This window comes from Eulemur rufifrons, chromosome 19, assembly GCF_041146395.1.
Source record: "Eulemur rufifrons isolate Redbay chromosome 19, OSU_ERuf_1, whole genome shotgun sequence".
Taxonomy (NCBI): Eukaryota; Metazoa; Chordata; class Mammalia; order Primates; family Lemuridae; genus Eulemur; species Eulemur rufifrons.
In genome coordinates this window covers 44,551,438-44,577,021 of record NC_091001.1, presented here as the reverse complement: position 1 = coordinate 44,577,021, position 25,584 = coordinate 44,551,438, and the positions used below count along the sequence as shown (strand labels likewise).

General features: G+C 44.6%; 1 protein-coding gene across 1 annotated transcript in view; it reads right to left on the bottom strand.

The window, feature by feature from the left end:
- Positions 1 to 25,584, bottom strand: part of ACOXL (acyl-CoA oxidase like) — a 251,723-nt gene that overhangs the window by 127,669 nt on the left and 98,470 nt on the right. Inside the window, 1 exon segment of the mRNA XM_069494822.1 lies at positions 22,409 to 22,562. Coding sequence (XP_069350923.1) covers positions 22,409 to 22,562 — 154 coding nt within the window.

Sequence of the window (25,584 nt, the reverse complement as noted above, 5' to 3'; positions counted from 1 at the left end):
AACCATGTGAAATCAGATTCTGACAGAAGGTGTTTATGCCTCCGAGTGTCCCCACGAGGCTCTAGCCGACTCATTTTCACCCTTCTAATTCTACCGCATATTAAGTGCCCACTGCAAGCCAGATATGTGCTGGGGCTTTATACAAGCTTCACTTATCTCACTTAATTCTTTTCATCCTCACAGGAGCCCTGTGAGGTAGGCATTACCCCATTTTATAGATGAAGAAAGTGAGGTTCAGGGACTGTGTTGGAATGTTCTTGAATCATCACTCAAGTCCTGGTGTGGAAAAAGATTAACAGGAAATATACCACCCCAGTGCTGAGAAGCAGCAGTTAAACCTAGGCAGAAACAGCTGCTAAGCGCTCGAAATATCATAATAATGTTGAAGAAACAAGGTACTTTTTTTCTGTGCATTTTGCCCTGGTCTCTTCCAGTGAGGAAGAGGGCAACAGGTTCTTTGCTGTTTTCTGACTCTTTTTCACTTGTTCACAGCCTGCGCTGGAAACTACACGGCCAGAGGGATGATCTACTCAAAGGGCAGAACCGGCAAACAGATAGTTTCTCAGAGAACAGGCAATGGAGTCCTGTGAACATACAGATGCTTCTTCAAATGCAATGTAATTTACTTCTCTCCTGTGTGGTGAAACTCAGCTTTGAACTCCACTTCTAATTTAAAAGTCAAGTAAAACTGCATGTTGATCCTGGACTCGCCACGGCCCTCGAGAGCTAAGGTAACAAGGCTCACAGCCCTCAAAGAGCTTGCAGGCAACTGAAAATGAAACAGCAACAAGAAAAACCAAAGTCCAACCATTTCAAGGGTGGTGCGGGGAGGGCTGTGGCTGGCAAGCGGCTTCCCATCTCCTGAAATTACCAAGGGTATATTTACCATCTAACTGACTTAGGATAGGCCAGAGAGGCCCAGCCTCACTGAAATCTCAATCCTTGGAACAACTAAGGTGACCCATTTGGAAGCTAACCAGGCTCAGAAAGTCCCAGCATCCCTGTTCTGGGTATGCATGTATGAAAGTTCAGAGAAAGATCCACGATGTACAGAAGTTACTGAGTGGGGTCTTGCAGCCATCTTCCTGACAGACTTAAATTCTAAACTTGGGGCCCCAAATTCTTAGGGGACAAATGATTATATACAGTTTCTCTGTATGTGTCTGTGTCATTTTGTAACTAAAAATGAACTCATTTTTTTATTAATTACTAAAAGCAATACATAAGCAGTATAAAATAAAACCCCAGAAAATTAGAAGAAGGAGGAGGAGGAGGAGGAGGGGGAGGAGGAGGAGGAGGAGGAAGACAGAAGTCATCTACAACCTCCCAGTGTGGAAGATAAATGGGTGCCTGAGAAAGAAAGACCCCAGAAAAAAGGATTAGGATAGGAACTGGGGATCACAAGGACACAAATAGGAGCTGGTGGGGGACTAAGGGAAAGACTGAGAAACCAAAACACAGCAGGTCTGGGTAAAAGGGAGCCATGGAGTGTTTGGGGAGGAGGGGGACATGACTATGCATGGGAGATCCAGTTAGAGAAGACCTTCACAAGTCTTTACAGACCAGCACCTCAGCGTGTGCCCGCAGAAGGGACAGTCATGTAGGCCGTTACTAAGGAGCAACTTTAGGGTATGCGCTACATATACTGTGTCATTCTTCCTCTTCACAATGACATCTCATCACTCAAGTTTTTGGATGAGAACACTAAGGTTCAGTGAGTTGCCCCCTCCACTCTGGCCATGCTGGCCTTGCCCACGTCCCCGGGGTCTTGCAATACTCTCCCTCTGTCTGGAACATTCCCCTCGGATGTCCGTGGGGTTCCCTCCCTCACTTCATTTCCTTCTCTGGTCAGAAGTTCCCACCCCGCTGTCTAAACAGCTGCCCCACCCCCCAGCTTCACTTTCTAGCCCCTTCCCCTTTAAGACAGGCAGCCTCACCCCATCCCCCGAGATCTGAGCCTGGACTGCCTTAGGGAGCAACTTTCCAGGGCCTCTGCTCCCACCATGCCCCGACACCCCAGCCACTATGTGATGCCCAGCTTTGACTCTGAGATGTCGCTTGGCCCTGGCCATGGGGCTCCGTGTTATATCCCATGTCCACTGCATTTGAACTCTGTGTTGCCTCTCAGAGTGACCGCCCAGGACAGGGCTGGTGGTGCAATCCAGAGGGCACGCAATGCTTGTCTCCTGGCCTCTCCATCCACTCACATATTCCTCTGTCTGTCCAGCCGTCTGTCCTCCTTGCTGAAGAGAAGAGTGAACATGGGCATCGAGTAAGAGAGCACTGGGTTTCAACCCCAATCCGCCACTCATGTGCAAACTGACATTCAGTCAGCAAACACTGGGCTGTGCTCCTACAGTGGGCCAGGCTCCGTTTCCATGCTGGGGATGCAACAGACAATGAGATAAAGACTGTGCCTTCTTGGAGTTACAGTCTAGAAGGGGCAGACAGGCAGTAAAAAAAATTTTGAAAAGCAGATGATGGCACTAATGTATAATTATAAGAGAATGATATGTTAGAAAAAAATCAAGGTAAGAAGACGGAGCGTGAAGGTGGCGCCACTCCCTGTGCTGGGAATTCTGACCAGAGATGGAATACAGCGAGGGAGGGGCCCCACTGAGACCCTGGAGGCAGGGCAGACACACGCCCATGTGGGCCCGTGCTCATGGTGCTCTGAAAGCTGGTTGAACACAGCTAATGGTAACACAGCCCTGCTCCAGGAAGAGCGGGTGCAGAATGGCTCACGCAAACCCCACCCCACCTCCCACAGCCTGGGCGCTGAATGGTCACGGTGCTGCCAGGCAGTGTCCCGGCACCGCTGATTCTTGGGAGGGAAGGTGGTCTAAACTAGAGGCAGTGCAAGCTCTCCCAGAGGATGAGGTGGCCAGCCCTCACAAAGACCAGAACAGGCACGGCAGGACAAAGAGCCCCAGGCGAGGGGGAAGGAAGGAGCCTTTCCTGGGCCCTGGTGACAATCAGTGATCAGCTCTTTCCAGGGACGTGGGGCAGAGGAGGAAACAAGGGACCAAGACTTTGCACCTGCCCCAGGTGCCTCATGGTCAGAAAAAAACTCTGCACTTAAAGGGCCTTTGAGCAAGTGCCAGGACACACGAAGGCAGAGGGTGTCTTGCAATAGCCACGTGACACCGAGCGAGCTGGAGCCACAGGGTTGGAGAACATGACCCAGGGGTGCTGAGCCAGGATTGCACAGCCCCCTGCCGGGGGCTCGTGGTGCTTGACAGGGCTGTGGCCACAGGCTCAGAAGAGAGAAGGCTGAGCCACAGAGCCATGCTGAGCACCCTGCGATCCTGATCCTTGATTAATTCTCCATCATCTTCTCCAAGCCCGGGGTAAGGCCCCGAACCAGGCTGAAAACGTTGTCCTCCCTCCACCAGGCACAACGCTGAGGTTTGCCCAGCTCTGTCCCAGGAGCCCCCTCCGCCTGGGCCCTCTGATTTACTCAGGGGCAACACTTCCCAAAGAGCCTTGCCTGCCGGAGGAGGCTGCACAGGCCTGGGTGAGCCAGGATGAGGTATCTGGACTGAATCCACTTTTGTCTTAGGTGGAAAAGACCTGTTAGGCCCAGGGTGGGGCAGGGACCACGCTGCAGGGAGTCGTGCAGGTGCCATACTTTCTCCTCTCGAGTGCATCCCTCCCGGAGCCAAACGTCCTCGGTGAGAACGTGCTTCTGCCTCCCTAGTGCCACCAGGTGCCAAGGGACACGCTCTTCCCGTGGTGTTGTCCAGAGGGAGCCGTGGCTGCACTTCGTGTGCTGCACTCCCACTCCTGCCGAGGGGCGTTTTCCCTCCCGCTGCCAGCCAGGGGCTCCCTCGCTGCCCGGGGGATTCTGCCTCATTTCTCTAAGCCTCAGGACTGTCTGGGCCGTAACTGGGGGGCCACAGACGTCCACTCAGCAGGAAGCCTGCCACCTCACACACGATTCTCGGGCTTCGGCTCCCCCAAAGCACGTGCCGCCCTCCTCAGCTGAGGCAGTGCTGGTTACTGCGTGAGGGACTCCAAACAGTCTCGGTTCTTCCAACGGTGACAGACAGTTCTGCTCACCGACGACTGGCCTAGCAGCCAGGCTGGCCGGGTCCCCCCAGGGCTGGCACGTGGCTGCTGAAGCCTTTCCCTGTTGGGAATCTCTCCACGGCAGGGCCTGATCAGGTGGCCCTCAGTATAGCTCAAATTAGAACTAAAAATTTACTTTGGAGAAGCCTATATACACAAAGCACAGACAGCATGGGTGCGTATGATACAGGCTGACTTGTGTACCCTCAAAATTCATATGCTGAAGTCCTAAACCCCAGTACCTCAGAATGTGACTGTATTTGGAAATAGGACCTTTAAAGAGGTAATTACGATTAAAGGAGGCAATCGGGTGGCCCTGATCCAACATGACTGATGTCCTTATAAGGAGAACAGGACACAGACACACAGAGGATGACCATTGAAGACCCAGGCAGAACACGGCCATCTACAAGCCAAGGAGACAGGCTTCAGAAGGCACCAACCCTGCCACGCCTTGATCTCAGACTTCCAGCCCAGAGTAGTGAGAGAATAAATTTCTGTTGTTGGAGCCACCCAGTCTATGGTACTTCGTCTGGCAGCCCTAGCAAACTAACACAGTGTGTGTTGGGGGCGTTATCTCAAAGTTGGTTTGTTCACGACCAGAGTAAATCAATGTTAACTGTGTCTCCAACACGAACGAATCTCTTGGAGTCTGAGGAAATCATTTGCTACACCATCATCTCCAGGCACTCAACAGCACCTTAGGTTTTTATTCCAAAATGAATTTTTTCGTCTTTCCACACTGGACTCCTGAGTGGGGGCATTGACTCGTATATTCTTACCGAGGTAGGGGGAGTGGGGGAAGAAACAGGTTTCATCCAGAAAAAAAGTGAGTAATATTTTCCAGGAGCTGACTTTACTCCTAAGAAAGAAAGGAAGAACGAAATGTGGAACAGACAAAGGGAACTCTAAACCCACGCTCCAAAGCCAGCAGGATCCTCAGAGGGCGACGCAGCCCAAATCCGGGCTGTGAAGAGAGAGCACGCTAGGCAGACGCGGTCACTCTGCTCTCTGCCTTCTGCGTTGCATCGAGCCTCTCAGCGACTAATTGTGAGTGTCATTAAGGTCGTGTCCCGTTTCAGTGAGATCTCCACGAAACATATTTTATGATTCAAACTTTGTACACGGAAAGTTTAATGTTTTCGTGCTGTTTTTAACATTGCTGAATTTTTTACTGTATGATTATATTTAATAAATGTATCAGAACAAATTAGAAACAGGCTTTCTTCCTCTTGTCTAAACAAATTGAGGGCAAATTTTGTTAATGTGAGGAAGAAACAGATGAAATCAATCTTATCTTATTTGTTAGGGGAGGGCCAATTAAAAATATAGAGACTAACGCACCGACCAGGAGGGACTGGGTCTTAGAGTTGCATTAGCTTTATACCTGTAAGCCTCCCCGGCCCCAGCAGTGGAGAACCCGGACACATGGGGAGCTGGGTGTGTGGAGATTCACTGCAACACCTCCCGTAACAGCCAAGATCTCGGCTGGGTCTTCTCATCCAGAGTTCAGGGTCCAGCAGAAATGAGGGACCCTGTTGTTTCATGTGACCCTGTTGCTGTTGTCCTGCACTCTCAGGATTTGTGACCTGGGGACAGTGGGTGGGAGGGAATTCCTTCATGGATCTCATCACCAAATGCACACCAAGGCTCCCTCTGTCTCTGGCACTAAGCTGTCCCACAGCGAACCACAGACATGGCCCTGTCCTCACGAGAGAGACAGGCATCGGTCAGGTAGACACACACACACACAAAAATAGGTAATTCAAAGTCTGTGGCAAGTTCTAGAAAGGAAAAGATTGGGGTTTCTGTGAGAAAAAAATAGCAAGAGAGACATCCTCCAACCTGGATGCCACAGAAAGTTTTCAGAAGGCTTGTTTAACTTGGAACCTTAGAGGAGGGAATTCAGCCAAGCTAGGAACGGGGCTGAGAGCTGCCTGTGCAGACACCTGAGGCATGAAGGGCACAGAGGAAGGCTGGGCTGCAGGTGGCGGGAGAAGGAGAGTGGCCCAAAGAGACAGGCTGGGGGCTGCAGTTGCAGGAGCCATCTTGGGGTTTCATTTTATGTTAGTTTAGGTGCAATGTAAAGTTAAAAATAAATTCCCAGCTTTGGAGTAAGATGACTTGTGCTTTTAAAAGATGACTCTAGCTGCTGAACAGAGCACAGATCATAAGTGGTGAGAGAAAGAGAGACAGAGAGAGGACTGCCTTCATGTGGCTCTGGGGCCAGAATCCACACTTCCTATGAGGCCCTTGAATCTCCAAGGAGGGGAGTCAATTTAAAGTGGCCCTGGGTTGTGCCCTCCAGGTACCTGCAGAGCAAACACAGGCCCTCTCTGGCCTGATAGAACTACCCAAATAAAATTCCAAAGATCATGAGCTCAAAACATGAAATGAAATGAAATGAAATAAAAATCACAAATACAAGGGGAAATAAAGGACAATCAGAAGAGATAACACCCAACAGACTCAAAAGGCACAGGCAGAAGACACTGACATTAGCATAACACACCCAGATGGAGATAAATAAAGAACACAGATAAGCAATATTCAAAATGACAATGGGCTAAAACTTTCCGGAATTGTTGAGTGACACCAATCCACACATTCAGCAAGCTCAACCAAACCCAGAGGAAAAACAAAACTAAATTCATACTTATATACATTGTGGTGAAACCACAGATCACCAAAACAAATAAAATATCTTAAAAGAACCAGAGAGAAAAAAAATAGATTGCTATAAAAAATTACAATTAGACAGACAGCTGATTCCTCAGCAATTAACAAGGGAATCTGGACTCACAGTAAAAACGTTAAGGACTGAGAAAAAATCATAGGCAACTATGAATTCTGTACCTAACAGTACTTAACCTTTCTATATTGAGCATGAAATAAAGACATATTCAGACAAATAAGAAACACAGACCCACACTAAATGGTATTTAGAAGAAAGTACTTCAGAAACAAGGAAAACGACTAAGGAGATGCAAGAAGGACCCGTGAGCAAAGAAATTGGTAAAAGGTGGTAGATCTGAAGAAACGCTGGTTCCATACGACAATAAACACAATGGCTGATTTGTGGGGTTAAAAACATAGTACTGAAGTAGTGGGCAACAGTTGAGAGGGTGGGAGCTGGTGAACAGTTAAGGCAACGTGTGCTCTTGCATTGTTGGGAGAAAAGAAAGGTGATACCTAACTTTAGACTTTGTAAGTTAAATGTGTGTGTTAAAATTGCCAAGGTGGCCACAAAAGGAGCATAAATTGAGTGAAAACTAGAAGAAGGACAAATGGAAAGCGGAAAAAAAACACCATAAATTTGAAAGTTGTTAAGTCCGATCAGAGATAAGATGCAACAAATAAAAAATAAAGCATAAGATAGGAGACATAAATTCAAATATATCAGTGATGACAATAAATATTTAGACTAAACAAATAAAAATGAGGTTGTTGAGGTCAATTGAATTTTAAGGACAAATGTTGTTTATAAGAAAAATAAATGGAACAGAATAAACAGAAAGTTGATAGTATAAGGATATAACAGGTAAATACCAACCCCAACTGGGAACTTTTGTCCCTATATTAATATTGGTCAAAATGCATTTTAAGGCATTACTAGAGACAAAAGGAGTCATCGCATAAGTATCAAAGACTCAATTCCTTAGGGAAATATAATAATTCTAAACTTGCAGACTTCTAATAACATAACTTCAAAATAGTAAGACTGAAGTTGGTAGAATTACAAGGAGACACTGAAAAATCTATCGTTAACAGTGGAAGATTTTAGCACACATCCCTCAATAATTGATAGATCAGATAGACCAAAACACAAGTAAGAAGAGAGAGTATTTGAATAAAGCCATTACTAAGCTTGATCTATTAGTCACATTTGAAACCCCACACCCAATTACAGAAGACACACTTCTCTGAAGCACACATGGAAACTAACCATGCTCTCGGCCACAGAGTAGGCCATAATAGATTTAAAAAAATCTATATTGCGCTGGCCATTTTCTCTACTTGTGATGGAATTAAGTGGAAAAACCAATATAACAATAATAATTATTATTACAACAACACGAACAGTAACTAAAAAGTCAGCATTGTACAGTAGTTATACTCTGTAGCCAAACCACCTGGGTTTGAAGCTTGGCTCTGCCACCTGAGGAGCTGTGTGGTCTTTGGCAGATTGCTTAAACCCTTGCTGTCTCATTTGCCACATACATAACATTGGGGTCAGAACAGCCCTACTTTGCAGGGTTGTGGTGAGAATTTATGTTAATCAATGTAAAGTGTGAAGACTAGCGCCTGATATGTAGTAAGAATTCAACAAATGTTGGCTATTATTATTACTTTAAAATACTAGACATTAGGAAACTGAAAAACATACTAAACTAATTCATGGGTCCAATAAGTGATCATGAAAAGTAAAATAAACTTAGAATCAATAAACTAAAAATCTCATATATCAAATCATGGTTGATACAGCCAAAGCAGTATTTAAAAAGAAAAGTTACAGCTTTAAATGTTTATAATATAGAAAGAAATGGAGAAAATAATAACATTCAAATTAACATACCATAGGAATGAGCAGGAGAATAAACCCAAAGAAAGTAGAAGGAAACAAACACTAAAGAGAAAACTCAGTGAAACAGAAAAAACTGGTACAGTGGAAAGGATCAACAAAGCCAAAAGTTTATTATTTGAAAAAAAAAAACAAAAACAAATCAAGAGATAAGGAGAGTGGGGAAAACAAACACTATCAGAGATGGCAAAGGGGCTATATTATAACTACAGACATATGTAACTACAGAAATAGCAGGGATTAAAAAGATAAAAGGGTATCATGAACTTTAGCTGACAAATTTTAAAACTAAAAAGAAATGAACAGATTAGAAAAATACAAATTATCAAAATAAACACGAGAAGGAATAGAAAATCTGCATAGCTTATAACCACTAAAGAAAGAGAATCAATAATTTTAAATTGTTCTCAGAAAGAAACTACAAAGCCTGTATAGCCTTATAGTTATTTGTACCAAATAGTCAAGGAACAGATAATTCAGTTCTGTACAAACTCTTCTAGATAACAGAAAAAGAAGGAATACCCCCAAGTCATTTAGTGATGGTGGTACAACTCAGATAACCAAACTAGATACAGGTGGTCCTAGAAAGGCCATTCTCACTCCTGATCACAGATGGGAAAATATTAAACAAATATCAGCAAAAAAAATCAGCAATGTGTTAAACACACACACACACACACACACACCCCCCTCATGACTAAATTGTATATACTCCCAAACTGAAGATTTGTTAATAATAGAAGATCTGTTAATGTAAATTCACAACATTAACAGATTAAAGGGAAGAAAAGGTACAATTATGTCAATAAAATAAAAGCAGATAAATAATTCCATAAAATGGAATATGTTCAAATTTTAAAACCAACCCAAAAAGACGAACACACGTACATGCAAGCCTCTTTATAACTAAGGGTAAAACAGACTTTTCTTAACATGATAAAGAATGTCTTCAAAATACCCACACCAAATAATATCCTTAACGGTGAAACAGTGAACACATTTCCTTTAAAGTCAAGAATAAAATACAGGTGCCTGTTATCAACCACTTCTTTGAACCACTGCACTGGAGGTTCTTGCCACTTCAATAATACAGACAAAAAAACAAATGTAAATAATTGTAAAGGAAGAAACAAAGCTATCATTTTTCATAGATGATATGATTATCTTCATAGGAAACCCAAAAAAGAACTATTATCCAGATTACTAGCATTAATATGAAAATTTAACAGGGTTGTAGGGATATAAGACCAACATACAAAATTACACTCCATTTCTATACACTAGCTACAAAAGGCTATTCAGAAAATATTTTAAAAGCTACCTTATATGTTATCATAGGCATTTGTTCAGCTGCTATTCTCCGGGAGCTATTTCAGCACCCACAGAGACGAGGCACCAGCACGCGTGTTCACAAGGCATGAGCCCACTCCCTAACCAAAAATGACTGAGTTGGGAAGGACTCCAACTCAAATCGAGTTGGGAATTCAGCATTGGATCCACGAGACACCATCTCAGAGGGTAGCCCGGAGACGCTATCAATTCCATAGACAAGGGGCAGTCACAATGCAGAGACAAGCAAGGGGAATGGGTGGAAACCAAGAGATGCAAAGGCTGAGACCACAGGTCCCAAGAGGTGGAGAGATCTCCAGCAGAGAGGCCTGGACTCCAGACCCCTGCCCAGTTTGAGACCTCAATTCCAGAACATTTTCTCTCTCTCTCTCTCTCCTTTCTTGGATGGATTCTCCTTTCTTGCTTGAGCAGGTTTATAATGGGCCTTTCTTACTTGCATCCAAGAGAATCTTAACCAAGCTGATTACAAATTCAGAAGTCCACTTGTGAAGCTTCATCCCCCTCCTCCTCCTTGTTTTCCTTCTGTGACATGGGGCGAATCCTGTAGAGCCATGAACTATCTCAAGGAGGGGGTAAAATGAGAATGATAAACAATATACAGTAGATTCAGAATTTGGCAAATTGGCCCAGGATTGCCGCCAGCTCTGTCCATTACTGTCTCACAGGTCTGGATGCTGTCCACTCCGTACGAAATTTATAATGGCCTTGTTTATGCCCTTATGAAGTTTGGGCTGAAACTTCCAAAGGAATTTTGCCAATAAAATAGATTATCCTTGGGTCATTCTGGCAATCTCTCTTTTCTTTATCAGGTCACTAGTGAGGGTCGGTTTTACTGCCTGCTACTCTCTCCCACTAATTTGCCTGACAAGATAGGACCTGCTAACATAAGACATTTACAGAGATGACATACGGACTTTCTCACTGGGGAGCGATTTTTTTCCAGGGACCACAGATTAACAGCAGAAGACACAGGTTTGTTTAAAAGCCATAGATTATGTTAAATGAGGGTTAAGTGTAGAACATTCATTAAGACAGAACCCAGAGGGCCAGGGAACAAAGTTATCACCCCCAACAGTGCCAAAAAAAAAAAAAAGGGCAAGGTCCTGAATTAGGGACACAATAGCCTTGGATTTGGAAGGCCTGAATTAGAACATTTGCCTCTGCCTTTTACTAGATCTGTATAAATTACATCTCACCTCTGGTCTCAGCTCTTCCATCCATGGGAAAACCATAAAGATAACAATTCTACCCACAGGACTGTTGCAGGACTTAAGGGGGAACACAGACACAGGCCTCTAGCACTTTACCTAGCAGTGGCTCTGAGAATTGTCAGGGAGTCAGAAATGAAAACTTCTTTCAGAAAATAAGAGCTGATTCCTCTAATCTTAGCGCAAAGTTCTTTCAAAGTTGAATCATTTATAATCGCAAGGTCATTGTTATTGTTCTGTCTTTGTAAATCCTTATAGCCAAACAGATTATTGTGAGCGTAATGCTCAGACAGCGTTAACAGCAGCAGAGATGAGGAGAAGCCTAGGTTTTAATCCAGAGCCCAGAATGCTGGGATTCTTTCTGAAGGCCCTCAACCCTTCTAGAAAAAAGGATCTCTGATTGATGAAAGGGAAAGGGAGGGAGTTGAAGAGAAGCCAGGTGGTGCCCTAGAAAAATGAGGATGGAGCTAAGCAAAGAGTCTAGCTGATGAAGTTGTCATAGCAACCACTGAGATGGCCTTTGTACTTAGGGGGGCTATGTCAACCCTTGGGCCTCAGACAGACCATTCTCAGGAGGTTTTCCAGAACCTGTCTTGGACCTTGAACTCCTTCTGCCTGTCACCAGTTACTTGGCGTCATGGTGAAGCCCCACTCACCCCTGTCCTGCTCACACATGCAACCCCAGCCAGCTGGACTCATCGCTACACATGATGCAGGCACCAGCCAGCATTGTTCTTGGCTCTGTTTCTTCTTAAGATATTGGATGAGGAGCAAAGTGGCCTCTGCCATATCAGATCTGAGTCAGGCTGACCTACTGGACTGTTCTGAAAGATACGTGTCCAGGACACCGCAGGGAGAAGCTCAGCACTGAAACAGATACCACCTATTTTATTCCAGGGAACAGTCGGTCTGCGGCATCCAGGAGGGAGGGGTGGCCTTCAAGTGACTATCCTGGAGGACTCAGTTCTGGATGAGCTTTGAGTGCCATTCGGGGCTGGGCAGAAGCCCACCATGCTCTGGGATTTCTGAGTCTGGTTTATGTTACGGATCGTCTTCAGTCCTCAGCAGGTGCTCCTGAGTGCTCTCAGCACATTCCGAGTCCCTCTGCCCCTCCTCTGCAGCCATGCGTGAGTGTCAACAACAGGAGCGGAGGCGGCCAGGCCCCCTCAGGAGTGGGGCACAGGCCTGTGCTGCAGCGCACGGGCTTTGTGACATCTCTCTGGGATTCCCAGAGATCTGTTTTGTTTATTTCAGGCCTTGGCTCTGTTCCGAGGGTTGGTTGATGCCAGAAAAATGTGGTAGTGCTGAGTCTCCCCAAGGAATCAGTCCTGGGACTAAGTCCACTGAATAAGCAGGGGCTCTGCATCCCACCACTTTAAAAAAAAAAAAAAAATTTACAAATGCTTGCAATTGTTTCAGTGTTCTCTTATGCAATCATTGAATGTAATCACTCAGTCATCACCCAGCTGGATCACATCTCCAAGCAGCAAACAGCAGCTCCCTGTCTCACGTGAAAGGAACTGATAACCTTATCATCATGCTGGGTCTGGTCGCAGAGCTTTCCTGAGACCTTAGCCTGCTCCAATATTGTCCAGATATTTCTTTCCTCTGCTTTGGCCAGTTCTGCTCTTCTTGGTGGGATTCTGGAACACACTGAGTAGAAAAGGAGCAGCCAGGAACAGAGAGGAGAAGGCCCCAGAGGGCACAGTCCTGGCCAGGGGTCTCCAACACTTAAGGGACAAGAGACACTGTGGAAGGCCCAAGGCCAGCAGCTGGGCTCTAGCGCCGGCTCTTCCCCAGTGGAGGGCAGTGGGAACCACACAGTGTGTCGTAGCACCAGGCCTGCTTCTGTAGACTCTGATGCTTTGGGGTCAGCACTGGTGGAGGACATGACTCACCTTCACAGTTCAAAGCTGCACCTTGGGGAGACCCCAACCAGGCAGCTCCCACATGTGTCTAATGGGTCATGGTGGAGGAGGGGAGAAGGGAGGCAGAGAGTTGGGATCCGTCAGTGTGATCTGTTATCACATCCAGCAAAGACGATGGAAGGAGTGTAAAAAAGTAAAGGTCTGAAAAAGGGCAAAATATTTTAAGCTTTCTTTCTTTAAAACCCCACCCTTTTTGGGAATTAAAATCTCCATACCTACCAGAGGCCAGTAACCAAAGGGGTGGGAAAACTTTCTTTGTTGTTTGCTTTCTAGCATCTTAAACCATAGGACATAGCTCTACAGAATTGTCTGGACAAAGGTCTCGAGGTTATCTTCAGAAGGTCGATGGAAACCACCAACTGTAGTTGAACAATAGCCCATGACATGCGACACTGGTCACAAAAACCCAAGCCCAACCTCCAACCCCCGCCCCCCTTTAAAAAGCCTATATTTCTGCTTAAAGGCAGGATGGTGGTCTTTTGAGATGAGAGTCTGCCGTCCTCCTCATTTGGTGGCAAATTAATAAACTTCTCTTTCTTTTTCCTCAAACCACTTGTCCTCGGTCTTTGTTCTCACTGATTTGGCCTTGGGGACAGGTACCACACTTTTGGTAACAGGAGAATCAAGTATTTATTGAGTGCCTATCATGTTCTAGGCCTTAAGAGACAAGGAAACTGAGGCTCCCAGTGGTAAAGTCCAAGGTCACAGAGCCCTGACCATGAGACCCACCCACACCAAACCCAGGGCACCCCTTTCATGACAAGCCATCTCCCCATCTCTCAGAATGCTCCCTCTCCCCATGAGGCAGAAACGTGAGATCCAGGGCTGTTTCTCCTACTCTTCTCTCGGGGAAGTTTAGGAAATTCAATCTAGGTTTGCTTGAATACAGGGATCGAGGCAATGTGAAAGCACAGCTAACTATCAACAGTCTTGAGAACTTTCTGGCCCTGTCAATCCTTTAAAGCAAGGAGGTGAGAAACAAAGAGAAGCAGCCCAGGCCTGCGTCACGTGGCTAATCAGAGCCAGCAGAGCTCAACTCTCAGCGGCCAACTGAGAACTGTGAAGGCAGAGTTCCCACGTGGGCAGGTGAAGGGTTTTCATCACGTCCAAATGAGGCCAGTTTGGTTCTCCACTTACACACTGAGATTAGAAGCCAAAATGCAGAACATGTGTAAGCACGAAGCACTGGCCACTGGGAATGTCACATGGCTGTGAGCCAAAGCCAGGCTGGGCCTTGCCAACTCCTGTTCCAGTCTCTCCCTGACTCACCAGCGAGGTCTGGGGTGAGTAATCCAACCAAATCCTACCTCACGTCCCTCAGCTGTACAATAGCAGGAAACAGCAGGAAATCATCAGAGGATCTAATAGGATGAGGAAGGGTGTGGTCCTGCCCGGCGACTTCCACCACTCTAGGAAGGTCCTGTCTAACTAACGCTAACTACTGGGCAGCTCAACAGGACACGTCTGTGGGCACCTGGAAACTGAGGCTCAGGAAGTGACGGACTTGCCCAAGTTCACATCATTACAAAGTCACAGGTTAGACTCAAACTCTGCTCATCCCATTAGGGAGAACTCAGCTATTTTCTGGAGCAGAGAGGGCAGAAGCCAGGACAACCCAATTTGCAAAGGGCAGAGTGGTTTGGAACACGGGCTCTGGAGACAGACTCTCTGGGTATGAAGCCTGGCTCTGCCATTTCTTAGTGCTTGACCTTGGGCAAGTTATTCTATCTGTCTGGCCTCAGTTCCCTTTCTCTGTAAAGTAAGGCTAATAACGATATTTATTTAATTTGAGAATTAGCTAAGTTACTCTATGTAAAGTATGTAAAGCACTTATAAAGGTGCCCGCACATACAGGAAGTGCTTAAAGACTATTAACAAAAACAAATAAAAAACAAAGAGCCCCTGCAGCCCCAGGCCAGGGCATGCTTGGGTCCTGGTCCCTACTGTGTCTGACCTGGGAAATAGCTGCCTTTTCATTGGCAGGAAGAATCAGTAGGAAGGGCAGTTCTGGGGTATCAGAAGCACGAAGGCCCATGGAGTTTAGCACCTCATCTCTGGGAGGTTTGGACTTCCTAACATGAAGAGGCTTGTAGGACCTGAAGTAGGACCTGTGCGCAAACGCAGGGAGCAATGGGGTCTCTGTCACCCAGTGACTTCTGCTCATTCCACACAGGGAAGCCAAGCCATGCCTCCTTGGGGAAGCGTCCCTGAGCACCCCGTGTGATTGCCCACTCTCCTCTCTGGACGCAGCTTCACCACAGGAGCACGTGCTCTGAGGCCAGGCAAGTAAGGCTTTGGATTCCTTAGCAATCCGTGGGAGCTCAAGTCTGTTCCATTGCCCAGAGACTCAGTTTCCCCATCTGTAAATTGAGAATAACCAAAGTAGGCACCTCACAGGGTTGTTATTTGGTGTGTAACCATTTAGGATTGTTATAGCCTCTTGATGAATTGGCCCCTTTGTCATTATGAAATGACATTATTTGTCCTGTGAAATATTCTTTGTTCTGGAATTTACCTTGTCCTAATAGTCACTTCAGCTTCCTTTTGACCAATGTTAGCATGGTGTCTGTTTTTCCATCCTTTTACTTTTAACTTATTTATGTCTTTATATTTGAAGTGTGTTTCTTCTAAGCATATAGTTGGGTCTTGCTTTTTTATCCTTTCTGACAATCTCTGCCTTTTAATTGGGATATTTACATTTAAAGTGTTTATTAATATGGGCAGGTTTAAACCTATCATCTTGCTATTTATTTTCTATTTAAACAATCTTTTCATTATTCCAAATTTCCTCTTTTCCTGCCTTCTTTAGCTTAACTTACTATCATTATAATTTCATTTCATTAGCTATAAGTCTTTGTTGCATTATTTTATTTATTTATGTATTTTTGCAGCAGCAGCCTCAAAGAACATGGAGTATGTTTTTTAGAGGCAGCCTTAGGGTTTATAGTATAAATCTTTAACTTATTACTATCTACTTCCAAGTGATATCATACTATTTCACATAGTGCACTTCCTTCTCTCTCCTCCTGGCCTTTATGCTGTGGTTGTCATGCATTTCACTGTTACATAGGTTATAAACCTCACAGTACCCTGATGTTATTTTTGTTTAAACAGTTTATTATCTTTTAAAGAGATTTAAATACTAAGAAAAAAAATCACATACTTATCCATACAGTTACTATTTTTTGGTGCTTTTCATTTCTTTGTGTAAATCCATATTCCATCTGCTATCATTTTCCTTCTGCCTGAAGAATTTTCTTTAATATTTCTTATAGTAAAGACCTATTGGTGATGAATTCTTTTGACTTTTGCAACTCTGAAAAATGACTTTATTATACCTTTGTTTTTGAAACATAATTTTGTTGGATATAGAATTTTAGATTGATTTTTTTCCTTTCAGTATTTGAAAGATGTTGTTCCATTGTCTTCTTTCTTACCTTTTTCTAATGAGAACTCTGCTGTCATCCTTATCTTTGTTCTTTTATACATAGCATTCCTATTTTTTCTCAGGCTGTGAGCCTTAAGGTATTCCAGACCAGCTGGAAAAGGCACTATTCCCAGCCCTGTGTGAACACAGGACACTGTTCCCTATAATCCTTTTGGGTGATTCTTTCCTCATCCTTGAGTCGTTTCCCCACACACATGCACTGATCAGCACTTGGCTGATATTCAAGGGGACCCTGCTGCAGACCTCTGAGTTCTCTCTCTGTCCAGTTCTCTCCTATCCACTCTTCTAGCCTGTGAACTCTGCATGCTTTGATCTCTTGGACTCTCGGCTGCATGTCTTCAACTCAGGGAGTTTGCTGGGCTCTGCTTCGGTTCCCCCTCCTCAGGCATGGCCTGAAAACTCTCTCAAGGCAGTGAACTGGGGAAATTGGAGGGCTCATCTGGTTTATTTCCTCTCTTTCAAAGATTACTGTCCTTCATTGCCTGATGTCCAGGGTCTTACAAACTGTTCAGTGCACATATGTTGTGCATCTTTGGTTGTTTCAGTCAGGAGCGTATCTGCTGCCTGTTCCTCGGCATCCTGGTCAGAAGCCCCCGAATGTTCATTTGGCTGAAATCTCAGGGCCTCCCAATTCCATGCAGTGCACAGTGCCCCCTCATATTACCTAGCCTTTGGGGAACGCGTACCTAGTATATGTTCCACACATAAAGAGAACCTAGCAATACTTAACAATGATCTTTAATCAGCAGTCATCAAGGCTATGAAGTGCTTGTATGAACATGAATTATGAAAATTCCAACCTGTATTCATTTAATAATCATATTTTGGAAAAATTTTTCTTCTTCGTGTAAAATCTCTTTTATCCCAGGTTTTAGGCACAAAAAGTGATAGACTATGCTGCAAAGGTAGAGATCATTAGAAAAATTAGAGCTCAGAAACAAAGGAGTTAAATAACTAAAATATGATTTAGTTCCAAAGTTTCTCTGCTATTTGTACTCTGCATTTACCTACTTCATGCTAAGAATGTCCTTTTTTTTTTTATTATTTCAGCATATTACGGGGATACAAATGTTTAGGTTACATATATTGCCCTTGCCCCACCCAAGTCAGAGCTTCAAGCGTGTCCACTCCCCTAAGAATGTTTTTCAAGCAACAAAATATTACTCTTGCAACATTAGGCCCATCGTCCAAAGAAAGCAAGAATTGCCAAGGCTTCTGTAGAAATAGCCAAGCTAAGACTTTCTCATGATTTCCTAATACAGGGTGATAATGTTATTAAAATCAACCAAGTGTTATGGAAACACCAATTTGTGACGCTAAAGAATCTCAGAATCCAAAGGTTTCCACTGAGCAGTTCAAGAGCAACAGTGTTGAGATCACAAACTCCCCCCTAGGCCAAACTGAGAAGCTGTTGTGCACATTCATTCCTACCCCCCATGTCCAAGGCAAGCTGGGCAGGTAGAAAGAACTGATCACTTTTGGAAGTGCCATTGCTTAGGAAACATTTAAAGGCCTTTATTTCTGTCCCATTTTCAAATACAAAACTTTAAGTCCCAAAAAGCTAAATTAGTAACATTCCAGTGAAAACTAAATTATCGGAGATTTTGGTCTCAGCAGAAGCCACCCTACAGCCTGGGCTAGAAAATATATTCCCCTGAAACTCCAGCTTCTTTTATCACCACAGACACATTCCACCGACCTGCAGCTCTCAACTATATATAGCAAGACGCTTTCTGTTTGATCAGTGAGTCTGTGCTGTGTTTTGCAAACAGTAGAATATGATACCCCAGGAGGTCAGGAAATCAATTTAATGCACCACAACTACCTTTTCTTAAAATCACATAAAGTAAAATGAAAATACAAGAGCACATCACAATAGTGAGGCCAGTACTGTTTCATGAAATTTCCTTTTTCAATTTTATATGTGTATGTTTGTAAATACTGGGTTGTAATGAAAAGTGTACCTTTTACTTTGGGTCATGATCAAAAGGATTTGAAAGCCACTGGTCTAGAAACTATTAGTCATTCTGTGTTCAACTGCTGGTGGGAGTAGACACTGGTATAACCTCTGTTAACAACACCAATTATCATTTAAATTCTTGATCTCCCCAAAACAATCACAGGTATACAAAAAAAAAGTGAGGTACTAAAGTACTAGAATGTTTTCTATAGTGCATTTATAATAATGGGAAAAAATGACATAACTTGAAGGACTGGTTGAATAAATTATGATACACCTCCATGATAAATGGTACCAAGCCATTAAAACTACTTCAAAGTAAAGTTGTAGGGAAGAGCTGAAGGCATATCCATGTCATCTCTTAGGTGAAAAAGGAAGGTGATAAAATTTTAAACACACACACCCACAATGCATAGAAAGAATATCGTGCAAATACTAACAATCATCTCTGAGAAGTATAATTGTGGTATATATTTACTTTCCTTTTTGTGCTTTTCTGTACTTTCAAAAATTCCTACAATGGATATGCATTACTTTTGTAATTGATAAAAATAATTCAATAAATGCTTTATTCAGCAAAGAGGCCGCTCTCCACAGATAACGCTCACTTTAGGCAATGGCAACGGACATTAAAGCTAGCAGCTGAGAAAAACAGGATTTCACAGGGGTGTATGTTTAGAGTAGAGGCAAAAACATTTAGAGGCCAGGTGCATGCATAACTTGGTAAATGTGCAATGGTTTCCCATTCTCCTCTCTCTCTTCTCAAGTCCCAATGTCCTAAACTAGACACGTTGACAGCAAAATTTGTCCCCAACAAATGAGCTGTCAAGATGGGCCTGTGCAGGTTTTAGAGCTAACGAACATCACCATCGCTCTGAATAGGAACAGCCTGCAGGCAACACCAGTGCTTTTCTCTCCCAAAAAGTAACAATAAAGTCTGTGTTTGAAAAGAAGTGTTCAGGGTAAAAATATACTAATAATAAAGCAAGAAAAGATCAAAGGGGTCAAGTTTTGTGGATTAACTTCAAGTTCTAAGGGTAAGAAAGAAAAACAGGTATTTATATTCATGAATTAATTCATTCAATTTTTCTGTTCATCAGTCCATCTGTCCATCAGTTTGTTCATCAATCTATCAGTCTGTCTGTCCATCAGTCTATCCACCAGTCTGTCAGTTGGTCATCGCTCAGTCCACAGCTACTTGCTGATTACCGCATATGACCGTCAGACTTAGGCTGTCATGATCAAGGACTCGGTCCCTGCCCTCCCTGCCCTCTTGGTCCAGTCTCAGTTTACTCATCTGTAAAATGGCAGTAAATGAGAATAGCTGGCATTGCCAAGTGCTCACTATGTGCCAGGCACCATGCCGAGGGCTTAGTCTGTGCACTCGACCAGCTGTCCACATGGGTCAGGCCTGAAGGCACCTTGGAGTGCCTGCCGCAGGCAGCCGTGCAGACAAGGCTGTCCCTTCTCCCGGGGCTGGTTCCGGCTTTGTCTCTTCACTCCCCACCTTCCCTGCACCCCCACTGGGACCCAGCCCATGCCCATCCTGGTGTCCCTAGATGTGTCACACACTCCTACACCCTCATCCTGTGTTCAGTGTCCCCCACCTGCAGGGCCTCCAACCCCCATCCAGAAGGCTCTTGCTTGTCCTCTGAGTCACTAAAAGGCCCTGCTTGGGGACCCTCCATATTCTCGCCAAGCCCTCCAAGCCCCTGCTTCTGTGCAGGGCCTGCCACGTCCTTCCAGGCTCTGTGGCCACCTGTCCACTTTGTACAATGGCAAGCAAAAGAGACCATGTGGTATTTTCTTCTCCAAATCCCCAGACTAGGCACATGATAGAGACATCAACTCCTACTTCCTGAGTCCACGAATTATATGAGTCCATCACCTCATATAATTTAACCCTCACAACCTCTGCAAAGGAAGTCTTGTTATCCCCACTTCATGTTGGGAAAGCTGAGGCTAGACAGGGAAATAACTTGCCCAAGTTCATACCTAGGGTTGCTGGTTCCAAAGACAGTAAACATTGTGTAGAAATACATTTTTCAGAAGCAAGATCTGCTTAGCCCTACAGATCACAAAAGTGGTGGTCTTCAGTACCCTCCCAGCACCCCCAAACTCAAGTCCACACTTCACCTCAGAGAGCTCCTGCTTGAAGAAGATTCGGTGAGTGGATTTCTGAATTTAAAACACTTAAAAAAATGCTCATCTTTTCTCTCAACAAATAACCACATCTCTACCAATGGCCCTGTGCTAGGTGCTGGGTGGACATGGGGGTGGAAGAGGAAAGGAGGAACAGAAATGGAAATCAGGGCTGTGGTCCTGTGATCTCGTAAGAAACATACACTTGGTCTTGGTCCCTGGTTCCTGTCCCAGAGCTCCTGAAGCAATACAACAGGGACACACCTGGTCTCTGCCCCCAGTGCCTGACACAGAGCTCCTGAATCCCTGGGTATTTCCTGGGTGACGGGAGTATCTTTTGTCCTGCTGAGACTACTCCCAGTGGGCTCCTGGGCAGCTTCAGGGCAGGGACTGGTCACCAGAAAGACCAAGCCATGATGAGAAGCTTGGAACTTTTATCCCCACCCCATTCTCCGGGAAGGGAGAGGGGCTAGAGATGGAGTTACTAATCCATGGCACCTTTGTGATGACGCCTCCATAAAAATCCCTGTTCCGTGTGAACCCCACACAACATCCCCACAGGAGCGAAGCAGACACATCACCCCCACCACCATCACGGACACATCTTTACTCAGCCCCTTAGGAGGATGATCACGCTGGCTTCCACACGGGCGGACACACTGTTCCCGTGGGAGGGACCCCCAGGACCTGACTGCAGTTCTGCCTCCCTTGAAGGCCCGGCCGCTCCTCGCCCCTCCGTGGGATCCCTGGCTGTGGCGCAGAGAGCAGGGTGCTGGCTTTCCGGAAACCCATCCTTGCCCTTTCACTTGCCACAGCTGCCCTCGATGTGCTCTTGCCCCCTTCTCCACTGAGCTGACACTCCTCATCCTCCCCTTCAGTTTAGAGCTGCTGTTTCAGGACAAATATTCAACCACGTTCGGCACTAAATTCAGACCAAAGGTCCAAGAGGGGGACCCTCCTTCCCTTCTCCTCCTTGAGGTGTGGCCTGGACAAAATGGGCACAGATAACACCTGCGCAGATGATACCTGCAGTCCTGCCACACCAGCATGTCACAAGTCCACCACCCATTGCTCTGTGTGTCCTGCCCTCAGAGACCCCACTTGGGTCCCCCTTCTCATGGCCCCCACAAAGGTCCAGAGACCTCTGAATCCTGCAGGCACCTCTGCTCTCAGAGCTGTGTGGACTCAGGGCACAGATCCCAGCGTCCTCAGAGTCCCCCTCAACTCCCCTCAACTCATACGGGGATCTCTCATACCTTGTGCTCCTCGCTGCACAGCCCAGTCCGCGGCCCAGGGCTGGGGACGCAGTGGGCAGTCTCTAAATGCTCTGCCTTCTGCCTCTTTCCTGGGGGTGGGACACCCCTTGGGGTCATTCCCTGTGTTTTCCCCAAGGGATGAAAATGATGAAAATAATGGAGCAGAGCTTCGATCATGAGGACCCGCAGTGGCCCTTTCCCATGCTGTCAGCCTCCAACACCCCAAGCTTAGTGACATTTACTGTGGGCCAAACATTTATAAACATGGTCTATATCAGTCCTTGCAGTACCATATGAGCAGGACATGCATTGACTACAAGGCTAACAAGTAAGGGACTCAGAGGCACAGGGCTATCCGGAGTTCCATCTGACTCCAAAGCCTGTGCTCTGCCTGCCGCAAGGTGCTCCCCCAGGACCTGCTGCATCTTGGGGACCCACTGGACTTGCCGGCCTTGGGGCTCACCATGCCTCCGGTGCACTCGCGGCAGTCCTGCAGGCAGCTGATGTTCTCCCAGGTGCTGTAGGCCTTCAGCCCCGCCACCAGGGCCTGCAGTAAGCGGCTGTTGACCAGCTCCTTCCCCTGGAAGAAGTCCTCGTCCAGGAGGGCCCCTGCATACCTGCGAGACGAAACAGAGACGTGTGAGGGACGCAACGGTGCACACGTGTAGAGGAGCACACTGAGGAATGGCAGAGGCACGTGGGCATCTGAGGTGGACTGCAGGGCTGGAACCTGCTCCTCCCAAGGTCACTGCCAAAGGCTTCATGGGCCCTTCAAAACCGTCACCCAGCACCAACACCATATTTGCAACCATGAGTCTCCACTGCCCCGTCCTCCCCTCGGAAAACCCGTCCTTTGCTTTCTGTCCATGTTTACTTCTCTGCCAGTCCATCTGTAGGCCCCATCACTCCTGTGGGCATCTGTCCAGGCACCCCTTGACCCAGCACAAGGGGGCACTATGTTTAAGTCTCTCCCTCTTTTGGTCTACACAGATAGGATCATGTTCCAAATTATTTTCTTTTATCCACACGCACAAAATTTTCATATGTCTTTTATATTTGTAATTGTTTAATCCTTCTTCCATTGGAAATTCTGGAATGGATTATGTGGTAGGCAGGATAATGGCCCCTAAAGATATCCACATCCTAATCCCTGGAACCCGTGAATAGTTTTCCTGACATGGCAAAAGGGACTTTGCAGATGTGATTAAATTAGAGATCTTGAGATGGGGAGATGATCCTAGATTATACAGGTGACCCAGTGTAATCACAAGGGTCCTTAGAGCAAGTGGTGGCAAGAAGAGGACATGTGACAATGGGAGCAGTCAGGGGTACAGCAGGAGAAAGGGTCAGCTGGCCATTTGCAGACAGAAGGAGACACAAGACGAGTAGGGACACCACCTCCAGCAGCTAGAAAAGGCGAGGAAGTGGGTCCCCCCCCAGAGCCTCCAGGAGGAAGGCAGTCTTGCTGACACCTTGATTTTAGACCAGTGAAGCCCATTTTGGATTTCTGACTTCCAGAATCATAAGAAAATATATTTGTGCTATTTTAAGCCACCAAGTTAGTGGCGATTTGTTACAGCAGCAATAAGAAACTAATACAGATTGTGGCCAACTTCTTCCTTCAAAATGATGTCACTGTTCTCCTTCATTTTTCAGCCACCTGTGGGTATGACCCCTGTGCAGTGTGTAGTGGTATTGGCTGGTCTCCCTCTATATGGACTCCTACCCTTCAATTCTGAGTTTCATTTTCACCATATTTCAAAACACCGTATTTGAAGGAGTCAGCTTGCCCTGTGTCTCCCTTCTTTCGAACACCTTCCTATTCATCTTATTTTTAAAGTCTTTTTTAAAATGAGTTATTGTCTGGATCAACTACTGAGAATAAAAGTTTTACTGAACTCTTTTTTCTCTATGTTCAAACTCCAGAACACAAAAGAAGCCCTAAGACTAGGCATCAAAGTCAAGGGTGGTCAACACACTGAGCTCCTTGTAAGTACCTCAAACTCACTGGAAGAATTCAGAGAAGTGCCTTGAAGTTTGGTCTCATGGGAGGCTGGAGATAACAGTGGTGGTGGTTAGAGGTGCTGATTCATGGGTTGTTCTCCATTGACTGAGTGCCACCTACTGATATGATGCGATTTGCTAACGGTTTGTTCATAAGGGACACTGGTCTCATAATGTTTTTGTCTGGTTTTTGGTGTCAGGGCAATACTCATAAAATGGGTTGGAAAGTTTTCTCTTCTCCTTTATTTTCCAAAAGAGTTTGTGTAAAATTGGTATGTTTTCTTTTCTTAGATATTTAATGGATTTCACTAGTAATGCCAGATAGGGATATTCATATTTTCTATTTCTTTTTGAGTCACTTTTGGTAATATGTATCTTTCAAGAAATTTGTCTATTTCACATACGTTGTCAAATGTATTTGCATTACAATTTTTATAACATCAATAATATTTAATTTATCCTTTCAATGTCTATAGGATCTGTACAGATGTCCTCCTTTCTTTTATTGCAAATATTGGTAATTTGTAGCTCTTTTTCTTGATCAATCTAGCTAAAGGTCTATTGATCTTAGTTACCTGTTGAAAGAAAAAAAATGGTTCTTGACTTATTTTTTCTGTATTGTTTAGCTATTTCTAATTTCATTCATTTCTTCTCTTCTACTTTGGGCTTAATTTCTTCCTCTTTTTTCTAGCTTCTTAAAATAGAAATTTACACTATGGGCTTTTGGCCTTTCTTCTTTTCTAATGTAAGCATTTAAAGGTATACATTTTCCTCTGAGCACTGCTTTAGCAAATGTTGATGTGTTGTGTTTCATTTTAATTTAGTCGAAAATATTTTCTAACTTCTCTTGTGATTTCTTTTTGAGTCTATGAATTATGTGTGTTGTTTAGTTTCCTAATATGGGGGGATTACTCCAGATACTTTTCTGTTAATTTTTAAATTTAATTCCATTCTAATCAGAAAACATACTTTGTATGATTTTGATCCTTTTAAATTTATTAATACATAGTCTGTCTTGAAACATATTCTATGTGCACTTGAAAACAATGTGTAACCTGCTGTTGTTGGGTAGGGTGTTCTATAAATGTCATTTAAGTCAAGTTCATTAGTAGTGTTGTTCATATCTTTTATATCATTACCGATTTCCTGTTTATTATCAATTACTCAAACAAAAGAATTGATACCTGTGACTCTCCTTTTGGATTTGTTAATTTCTCTTTTCAGTATTGCCCATCTTCTTCATGTGTTTTGGAGCTATTTTATTAGTCCATACACATTCAGATTGTTATGTCTTCTTGAGCAGTAGACTGCTTTATCATCAGGACGTTTTCTTCTTTATTACTGGTAATATGCCTTTTCCTGAAGTCTATTTTATCTGATATTAACATGTCCACTACAGTTTTCCTATGGTTAGTATTTGCAGGTAAAAAAGTTTTATTTTTCTTTTAATGTATTTGTCTTCATATTTTAAATGGATTTCTTGTAGAAAGCATCTAGTTGAATCTTGATTTGTTTTAATTCTGTCTGACAACCTCCAAATTTAATAGGACTGTTTAAACCATTTACACCTAATGTAATTATCAGCAAGCATGATTGAATTTAAAACTATAATATTATTCTGCAATTTCTTTTCCT